The sequence below is a fragment of the Perna viridis genome, chromosome 2 (genome assembly GCF_037379345.1).
Source record: "Perna viridis isolate PV_CMFRI_1.1 ecotype Kerala chromosome 2, ASM3737934v1, whole genome shotgun sequence".
Classification (NCBI taxonomy): domain Eukaryota; kingdom Metazoa; phylum Mollusca; class Bivalvia; order Mytilida; family Mytilidae; genus Perna; species Perna viridis.
This window is the reverse complement of record NC_142446.1, coordinates 41096129-41107062: the sequence shown is the minus strand read 5'-3', so window position 1 is coordinate 41107062 and position 10934 is coordinate 41096129. Positions and strand designations below refer to the sequence as shown.

The 10934-nt window shown below is 33.9% G+C and overlaps 1 protein-coding gene across 4 annotated transcripts; it reads left to right on the top strand.

Moving 5' to 3' along the window:
* The first annotated feature begins 1252 nt into the window (after positions 1–1252).
* On the top strand, positions 1253–9511 carry LOC148625080 (cocaine esterase-like). 4 transcript variants are annotated; one of them, XM_088568355.1, is made up of 3 exons: positions 1253–1372; positions 5200–6753; positions 8753–9511. In XM_088568355.1, exons 2-3 carry the CDS (start codon positions 5204–5206, stop codon positions 8940–8942), a joined length of 1740 nt encoding a protein of 579 aa, XP_088424481.1. In that variant the 5' UTR covers positions 1253–1372; positions 5200–5203; the 3' UTR covers positions 8943–9511. The 4 variants fall into 4 exon arrangements, with proteins under 4 accessions (XP_088424481.1, XP_088424480.1, XP_088424482.1 ...); XM_088568354.1 differs by having other exon boundaries at positions 1308–1457; XM_088568356.1 differs by lacking the exon at positions 1253–1372 and adding an exon at positions 2006–2080.
* The last annotated feature ends 1423 nt before the right edge of the window (positions 9512–10934 follow it).

The following is a 10934-nucleotide window of genomic DNA, read 5'->3' as shown; positions in this document are numbered from 1 at the left end:
ATGAGTTGATGTCGTATGACTATGTTATGTGTGTGTCAGTCTAATTAAAATCGAATCTTAATTGCCCCCCTTTTTTATATCTCGCATGCGACATATAAAAAGGGGATCAATTAAGATCTAATTTTAATTAGTGTGTGTGTGTTGAATAATTCTGCAATAAACGAACCGCGCTTTAAAATTTAGCCTCGAAAACTGGCATATTTATATTTAATTTTTCTAGAATAAATTTAAGGTCAAATAATAAATATACAAGATTCCAATTTTCGAAAACTGGCATATTATTATTTATTTTTTTCTGGTTTAAATTTAAGGTCAAATAATATATATATATATATATATATATATATATATATATATATATATATATATATATATATATATATATATATATATATATACAAGATTTCAATGTTGCCTTTTTTATTTCCGACCGTTCGAATATCGTCTCCATTATCTCGTTCGACTCCCATTAGATGAATTTATCTAAAATTCGGTATTTGGCTTAATTATGATGGGGCAAACATTGTCCGGGGGTTATACCAGTATATACGGACGTGCCGCTGGAATGGGTCTGTTTTTTTAGAGTTGAAATATATGACTAGGTCATAAATTTTCTGTATGTCAGTTTTCCATGTCTGGTCTTTGTCCCTGGATTACATTCTTTTGATTACCGCTATAACCTTGGTTCCCTTGATTACTCTCTAATTTCTTATCCGAATGGGTAGTCATTTCTGGGCTGTACTACAATGTATATCGATGGGTCATATTTCTACAATTTAAATGTATAATTTATTGGTAATACAAATTATCTGTCATCCTATTGTATCATCAATCAATCTTCAATTAACCAAATTGATGTGGTAGAATCTATGAACGGATATGTGTTTTGCACTGAAAGATATATGAATTGGACGGACTTTCTTGCTAGACAAATATACGAATGGGGAGGGGTGTTTTTTTTTTCAAACTCCAGCTGCACCCCGGTATCCAATTTTAACAAAAGTGACCCCTTACCCCGTGACATTGGCTTCTTAGCGATTTTGTTTGCTGCGAAATATTAACTTCCTGCTTGTCCTGCTTTGTAAGAAAACGCATGCAACTAAAAATTGAAGTGAAAGCAGAAAAAAAAACTTGATTCTGTTCTGTTCTGGTCTCAACATTCATGCCTCATATGTGATTCGTTTCTTTTCCTATGAAAGTACAATCTTTACACCGTCATGTTTATTTAACAAAAAATCAATACCAGACGACACCCGTTCTAATTACTAACCCTTACCTTATATAGTAATCTTTTTTTATTTATTTACCCGTGAAGCGATGATCAATTGGTGTTGGGTTTTCTGTAACCTTTTTTTGTGTGCTGCCTTAAATGGTAAACGAATTTACGTTCGAAAATTGCATAAATAAATCCTTAGTTCATTGAACGTACAAGTCATATATACATCTATTCTCTTAAGGTAAGGTTTTTATCGCAATAATAGCTTATTTTTATAATGCACATCTTTTTATGCCCCGCGCACACGGCTTGCTTTGTGTTTTATATACAAGTGGAGCTGCATATGATAATGGGAGCAAGCCCCTGTGCCCCGCGATGAGGAAAGAATCCAAAACCATTGTCCTTTTATTTAACAGTATCTCACTTCTTTTTATATCAATTTGTCTTTAATAAATGAGATTTGTAGTAGTACGATACAAATCAAGGATTTCATGTTAGGGCGGGAATAGAATCAAAGACCGAGAGAAGGGAGACAAGAAAAATTGTAGGTTATAGAATTTGTGAAAAATCGAGTTTTCATGCAAACTAAAAAAAAACACTTTACGGGGAAGGCGTTCACCGGTATCCGCGCCTGTCAAGAAAGTTATTAAAATGTATAATATACACCCTTATCCCACAAAAATGCTTATACTTGCATTTTTTAAATGTCTAAACCACTAGATTTTTTTACTTCCGTAAATAACAATGTTATACACAGATATCAATACGAGACAGAGACCCATCGTAAACACTTGTTCTAATTTCTAACCTCATATACCTGGGCTACCATATTTGATGTCAGATAGCCTTTGTTTGTTTGTTTGTGTAAAGTATAATCAGTTTATTTCTGTTTTAACTAGGGACTCACAACTTTTTGAAAAGATTTCCCCATTTACCAGATTTAATAGGGGTTGTAATCACGTCGAAGTACAGTAACCCCGCTGCATTTTAATACGACCACAAAAAATTGTAACTCCTCGTACACATTCGTTCGAATTACATAGACAGATAAGTCTAACCTCATACAACACGTTTTTTTTCTGGTAAGGTAAGATATTTATCACAGTAAAATGTCAAAGGCGGATCCAGGGGTTGGTTCTGGCTGAGGGTTAAACGACCGCAGCTCGTTTATTCCGTTTGCAGTTTTGTATATATTTCCAAGATATTGAAAGATCTGTAGTAGAATAGGTCGAATAAAAGTTCTGTATTAAGGTATCGGAATTTTTTTCTGAGATAAGTGCATACGCTTAAATTGTTTTCTGTTGTAAGCGGACAACCAATATGAGTTTTATGTGTGTTTGGGAAAAGGGGGGGTTAAACTACACCTCATTGAACTTCATGCATTGAAGTTGAAATAAATAACCTTGCCACGATGTGGCTGAAAATACTTTCTCAACCAAATATATACACGGTAAATATGACAGACCCGGAATTAGTAAATTGTTGATGGTTGACCAAGTGCTATGTATATTACTAAATGCTATATGTAAAGCGTTGTCCGAGGTAGAATGCTATAAAATGTAACTGGTGTTAATTGTTCTAATTATGTAATGAATAGTTGTGGAATATGCGTACGCCCCCTTAAATTCACAGCCCCCTGAAATAAGGATTTATTTTGCATGAAATCTTGATTTTTTTTAAAATAATTTTCTTGCTCGATTTGCTCGGCCTTTAATTCCATCACACCCTCTAAACTTAAAGCCTGGATCCGCCGAATATAGTAAACTTTGATAGTTAGGCCAAATAAAAAAAAATTGTGTTTCATATTACCCTGCCCACCCTATTTTTCTATTTAAACAAAATAGTAGAATTAAACAAGAATACACTACAAAAATCCTTCAAAATATGCATTTTTTTCAGTTATAGGTCCAAATTATGGAAAATTGGTCTTTTTGGCTGATTTTTATGTCCTATCTTGTAAAAAGTGTAGAAAATTTTGTAAAAATATCAAATATTAAACTTTGAGAGCTACATTTACCTCAATATGGTGGTAATCAGCACTTGAAATCAAGTTTTGTGTAGATTTGAGCAAAAATTTGGTTAGAAATGAGGAAAAACTCACTTTCATTACTGCAGTTAAGGATATATAAACATTTCCTTATGGCAACATGGAAAATCCATTTTTGAGTACTTTTTTTGCTTTAGGTGCCCTTTACTGGTCATGTTTTAATGTGAAAACACTGTATTTACAAATTTAAAGCCAAATATATCACCTTTTGTGAAAATTTAAAGATTTAGGGTTTTTGACATGTGATCAAGAAAAAGGGGGAGGCATGTCAGACATAAATTTTCAAAAAATAGACCAATTTTTCAGAAAATGATTACTTTTAAAGGCTATCTCTTTATTAATATTGTTAAAACACAAGTCATGATTGATTTGTTTTATTTGAAAAGTCAGAAAAAGTTCTTTGCAAATATTTAATGCATTTAAGTATGGTAGAATATTGTCACTTTTTTGTTTGCACAACTTGGTTACCCTATATTTAAAAATCAAATATTTAAAAAAGTGCTTGTCACATTTCACTGAAACTTTGCAAATGCATTCAGTATGTGTATAGGAAGATACTTGTATAGTTATTTATTTTTTCTGAGACAGAAAGTGACTCTTTAGGTTACAGACCACCAATTCAACCAATGGGCATTTGGAAGGTACGCAAAAATAGTCCTACGTAGAAATTACCCCTGTTCCTCATAGTGCTGTGAAAAAAGTTCTCATCTTATTTAAAAAATTTAAACAGTTTCTGAAAGGAAAAACATTTCTGTACATTTTATAGGTGCATTTTGCTTCTTGTGATGTGAAGCCTAATCTCCATAATGGTTTCTAAATATACCCCTATCTTGTGAAAACACTGGGATTTCCCATGCTCTTTATAGACCCTTCACTTCCGGTGACCAGTACTGCACTGCAAGTCTGCTAACCCTACATGCCATTCTGAGGATTGTGAGCTGACATATGTAGAATCATGCTGATATATAGTCCTCTGCAGGTTAAAGTTAAGGTAAAGTCCAGAGAAGCCATTGAATATTGTGAAATTAGCATAGAAGCCTATGGGAAGTAGAATTAGTGGTTTCTAGACTATATGTTTATCCCAATTGCATTAATTAACACAAGCCATTCCATACCCCCGTCCTTGATATGCCGTCACACCTTTTCAAAGGAAAGCGGGAAAGTAAATACTAGTAGTTGGGTCGTTAAAATGGTATACCATTTTTAACGACCGCAACTTTTTACTTTTAATATGCAATGCCATCACCGTCAAGACTTTATGAACATTTCGTTTCCGGGCAATATTGTGATTAAATAGAATGATGCATACATGTAAATAGTACATATTGAATACATTTTTGTTTTGTTTCTGCATTTCACACAACTCTCAAACCACCGAAAAGGGGTCCAAACGTATTGCTAGATAGAAACGATAAATCTAGACAATGAACAAAACAAGGATATACGATATTTCACTTCCTTAAATGGGAAGCATGATCTCCAACTACTCCAGGACCAGTGAATTAGTTTAATGATATATTCAGAAAATAAGATATGGCAAAATCTTTTACACATGCTGTAATATCATCCCAAGATATCAATATCAGAACGAGTGCTGATATTGATCGAGGGTGCTACAGTGCATGTGATACAGCTTTTACCATCATAATATATACTTGATTATTCATTTCGATAACAAACACCAACTGTCAGTAAGACCCGTAATAAAAATGAGAGAGAATTCCGAGTAGGGGTGAGATGAAGATGGAGTCATGCGATAAAGGGGCGTGATTAAGGTTAGCCATGTAAGACAAAGATTGATAAAGGTTGTGACGTGACGAAACACTTTATCAGATATTCAAAACTGCTGTATTTTCTACTAAATATATGATAAAAATAAACACACTTGACTAAGATATATCAATGTTGATTGACATAAGGAATCTTTTATTTTTAGAAACATGCCGTGTGTAGGTTACTCAATAGTATTCTTCGTAGCAGCAGTTGGTGTTCAAGCAAGTACACCAATGGTTAAAACACCACTTGGACCTATTAAAGGGCTCAAGCTCCAATGCACACAAACCGACAAAACTGTTTATGAGTTCCGAGGGATTCCATTTGCAAAGCCTCCAGTTGGAAACTTACGGTTCAGGAAACCGGTACCTGTAGAAAAATGGACGGACACACTTGATGCAACTTCTTTCGGTGCAGGATGTCCTCAATCTATACCAATGGGATTTGATGACTTTAAACCAAAGGTGGTGTCAGAAGACTGCCTTTTCCTTAACGTTTATGTTCCTAAGACATTGGATTCCGATCAGAAGTTACCCGTTATGGTTTGGATACACGGAGGTGGTCTAATGATTGGATTTTCTCATCAATACGACGGCGCCTGGATAGCCACTTCTGGTGACGTTATTGTTGTCACCATCAATTACCGTTTAGACGCTTTAGGATTTCTTGCACTAGATCATCCCGCTGCTGTAGGTAATTACGGACTTTGGGACCAGAAACTCGCTTTACAATGGATTCAAGACAACATAGCTTCTTTTGGAGGTGACCCAAACACTGTTACTATTTTTGGACAGTCTGGTGGGGGTTGGAGTGTTAGTCTATTGTCCCTAATGCCTTCAAACAAAGGTCTGTTCCAAAGAGTTATTCCTCAGAGCGGAGTAGTAAGTGAAACAACCTTGGCACAAAAGAATGCGAAAATTACAAATGAACGTTTGATCGATTTTGCAAAGAAAACGCAATGTCCTATAAATGACATGAATAAGTTTGTTACATGTCTCCGTCAATTGGACTACGAGGATATATTGTCTAGTATATTTGAAACTGAAAACATGCCAAAAGACAAATTTGATTTTTTGATTTCGCCTCACTCACCCGTTGTCGATGGTGAACTGTTTAAAAATGATCCAATTTTAGAACTGAAGGACCCCTCATCAGAGACATCCCAATTCTTTAGGTCGCTCGATTTTATGACAGGTTATACTACTAACGAAATGGCCCTGACTGCAATGGGTATTACCCCCCAAATGCAAGAGCACTTTAACTTTAGTGCATTTGAATCCCTCCCATTTCGATTTTTATGTGAAGGCGTAGTCAAACCATATGTTAAGAAGATGTATAATGATGATTCCGCAATCAAAGAAAAAATGTGTAACCATTATCAAGCAGAAGACGTGGACGAACAAAGCATGCGATCTCTTATGTTCATAAATGATGTAATGTTTGTTGTTCCTGCTTTAAATATGCTTGAGCTTCATAGCTCTTCGGAATCATCGGGGAAAACTTTCCAGTATGTTTTCTCAAAGGGAAGCGAAAGTGGTCTATTGGGTCCTCTTCCTAAATATGCAAAAGGATGTGAACATGGCAACGAACTTCAATTCATGTTTGAATTTGGAATAATCATGCCTTCGCTAAACAAGACGTCCAGTATGTTTTCTGACGAAGAAAAGGAGCTGTCAGACAAGCTGATAAAATATTTCACGTCATTTGCCAAAACAGGGTAAGCCATTTGTTGATTTACTACCGTTGTACATTGCGCTTTCAATGTCTCTTATTCAATTGATCGTATTGTGAAGCTCATAATATCTTTCATTTCTTGTAACGATATGTAACAAAGATGTTCATTTTGTTTTGTTTCCCTGTTGAACAACATGGGAAACGTATGTAATGTAAACCTGCAGCTACATGTTTATGAAAGGTACTAATCTGTATACAATTTAGACACAGATGATTCATGCACACAAAAAAAAATCAACTGAACATGCGATGCTTTTGGGGTCTACATACGACGCATATTTTCGCAACTCAAGTTCTTTCTGCAAACTGATCAGTATTTTGGAAAGAAAATTATCTACCATATAAATCAACCAAGACCGATAACTCTTACAGAGTGCCAATTTTATATACTACGTATATAGTTTTTTTATATCGGAAGTGCAACAACCGTATGACAAACTAAAACTGGCCAAGTGGTCTTCAACTCTAAAGAAGAAATTTAAGTGATTTTGTGGAGTTTTTGACACACATGAATCTCCTCCTGTCTGATATTTAAAAAAAAACTACTACTTAATAGTCACACTGTCAATCGATAGAGTTCATTATGAACTGATCGACAATATACATGTACGTCAAGTATAACAACTTGACCGTGAACATAGACATAGACGTATAACCTTTATTTATAGTCGGACATATTACAGACATCATAATTAAGCTTTATTTATAGTCGGACATATTACAGACATCATAATTAAGCTTTATTTATAGTTGGACATATTACAGACATCATAATTAAGCCGTGTACAGCTTCTTGCTGATAACTTTCAACAATAACTACACATTCAATATTAAGACAAACATACACACACATTGGACACACACAATACATATATGATATATGATATAAGAAGAATGTTCACGCATTAAAACACACAAACTTAAGTCGAAGCACTAAAAAATTGACCTAACACATGCAAATCGGAAAGAATAAATAAATTAAGGCAAAAAATAATATGTCTGTTTCCTGCTACCCTACCTACCCTAGTGTTTTGTGCCTAGTATCCTAAACAGTTTATGGTCATTTTTGCTGAAGTACTATTAAAGTCTAGATTGTTTCCTCATAAACTCAATGTAAACTTTTTTTTTTAAATAATTGAATACTTTCCTTACCTACCTATCTTTTTTTTCTTCTGGTACAGGAAACAAGATGATAAATTATTTTTTGGACTAATGAATGAAACAGAAAGATCTTAAAATAGTAAACATATTATCACTAGGATCTGCAGGAGTCACATCTGCATGAGCTGCCATTCCAGTTGTTGATCATATGTTTGGTTGGTGTTCGTTAGGCAGCTCATTCCAGATTTTTAGCTCCAGCATACCTTAATGAGTGGAGATCAAACTGTGTAGTTCTCACTTTGGTATTTCTACAATGGGTTCCTTTCAAAGTGAATAGGATACATTTTTAAAGTTGATAATTTCATGGGATACACAGGTGATTTTTTATTGAGTATTTTGAAAGTTTCGGCTCGGCGGCCATTATTCCTAAGCGTCTTATTTTTAAGGAAGGTAAACCAGATTTTGACAAAAGTTTCATAGTCACTACTGTAGCCTCGTGGCACACTCCTGTATTTTTCCATTTTTTAGTGTTACCCTCCCCCATAAAAATACCAAACAATGGACAGTAATTTACATTAGTAATAACAAATTACTAATAAAACTAATATTGTGTCCACACTTGCCCCAACTGAACAGAGTTAAACTGGCTATGATCGTATCATGCTGCGCTCGGCGATGCTTTTATTGACACTGTTGTCATCCAATTAGTTCTAAAACAAAGCAGCATTTGTCACAATCTTACAACATACGATGATTAAATCGAGTTCAACCAAGAATATTTAAAGTTAACTTCTGTATTGTAATCTACCATAGTAATACTTCGTCTTATAATGTATAAAAACACTGGTCCTGATATTAATATTATTTATTCTCCTCAACAGGGTACCAGACGCAGGCAAAGGGTCTGTGGAGTGGAAAGAATTTGACACAAAGGACAGAAAATATTTAAATTTGAACTGGGATATGTCCTTACAACAAAACGCAAACCCTGATGCAGCAGAGTTCTGGCTACGACAGATGCCTAAACCGGACAGAAAATCGAAGTTTTCTAACATTCATGACGAACTTTAGACTGTGTTCTGATTTTTGTTTGTATTCGTTTAAGTTCTTTTTCTTTTCGTGTTTTTTTTCGAGTATTGACAGTCTTACAAATTGCTGTATAACTTATACATGTCAGTGCACAATACTCAGTCTATATTGTCCTATTAATAGAAACAGTTCAAAACTGGTTAAGACAAAATATACAAATTGTAAATACACTTTTGTCTTTAAGGGTGTAGGGCTGGGGTAAGGGACATAACAATTACAAATCATTGCAACGTTTTTGTTCAGCATTTTACAATAATCTCTTTTAAGCATCAAAGTAACGTGGATTGAATTCATTATATTTCGAATGAAAGCTTGATAGACTTTGGTGAAATTGAATATGATGCAAACATATCAATGATTTTAAGAGTTATGCCCCTAACCCCAGGTCGACCTCCTAAATTCGTGATAAAAAAAATTCTGAACTCCAACCGAGTTTTATAATTAATTTCTTGTGATAAAACCATGATATAAGTTGTTGTAATGTGTTTATTTGGTTTTGTAAGTATTTTTTGTATTAAGGATGTTTTATATTAAAATATTGATATACAGTGTCACTGACTTTATGTCTTTCAAAATTTTTTTTATTGTTATTGAATTATTGTATAAGAGAAATGAAAAAGAAACGAAACGAAATTAAAAAAATGGAGAAATTAAAAAATTCCGACTTAAGAAAACATAAAAATTAAGATACAATTTACGGTGTGTTCCCATTTCGCCTTCGCTGTGAATAACAGGTGAAAATAGGTAAAAAGGCGAAATAGGAATTTTTATGTTTTATGTTGTAAAAACAAAACACTAAACTAATGTGGTGTTGTTACAATGATTAAGGCAAAATAATTATGAAATCGCAAGCCAAATTTACAATTAATATGTACACATATAAACTGACACCAAGAATCGTCGGGATCTTTATGGTATAGTACATATACAACAAGGTTTTTAATCCCATAAGTCAGGCTTGGATTGATTTTGGGGTTTATGCCCTAATTTATTGAGAATAAGACACCGACCTTGTTTCTGAAAAATAACTTGCACGTTTAAGTATAATAATCTCCAAAATATTGTAACAAAAAGCTCCTTACAATACTAATCAGTCTTGGGTTGATTTTGTGATTATTCCCGTAATAATACAGGACCAAGAAAACATGGACAAACTACATGTAACATTTTTTTGTTCCATAAAATAACTTTGGTATGGGTGTACGGATTTCTACGACAAATAAGAGACGAGACTTTGGTTCATTTGGTGGATTATGAATCTAACCGCTTTCAATTGAATGATTGACAAAAAGGGCAAAATAAAAACCAATTATTTTTTTCTAGTTTCCGGAAAAAAATGAAGTAAAAGTGTATTGATTCCTAAGAAAATTGTTCACAAGGTTCCATTCGACCAAGAATGTTGAGACAATGGGGATATAACCATTTGTGTAACAATTGCTTCGTTCTTGATCAGCTTCAGCAGGGTTTGATTTCTACAGTTATTTGAATCTAATACCGTGTTTTTTTTTTCTCATTGATCCACAATGATGTCCAAAAGGCATTGATTTACTTCAATAAAAACATATTTGTTTATATTTATTTTGAATCTGACAGTGTATTTAAATTTTGGGATTTTCGGTCCCATTTTCAAATTGTTCAATATTCAATGAAGTTTAAAATGCCGAAATAAAACTTTGAGCGCTATCAACAGAAACTTAATTATTGTGGTTCCTTTATATTGTGAATGAAGGATAATAACAAAATTACCGAACAGATAAACTCTGGTCAATAGTCAAAAGGAATAGTACAAAAGGAAAGCTCGTATATTAAATAGCCATTTCAAGGTAAAACCAAAGAGCTGGAAACTACCTCAATGATCCTGACTTGGAACTAGCATGTGGATCAAACCAGGTTTTACAGCGCTAAACCTCCTGCTTCCATTACGTTAAATAATTTCCGGTAAATAACAATATAAACAGGCAGCATAAATAATTG

Coding starts and splice junctions, on each gene's coding strand:
- LOC148625080 (XM_088568353.1), top strand. CDS start 2,051: ATGTCAGATAGCCTTTGTTTGTTTGTTTGTGTAAA. Junction 2,086..5,199: donor TGTTTGTTTGTTTGTGTAAA/GTATAATCAGTT, acceptor TTTTATTTTTAG/AAACATGCCGTGTGTAGGTT. Junction 6,754..8,752: donor ACGTCATTTGCCAAAACAGG/GTAAGCCATTTG, acceptor TCTCCTCAACAG/GGTACCAGACGCAGGCAAAG.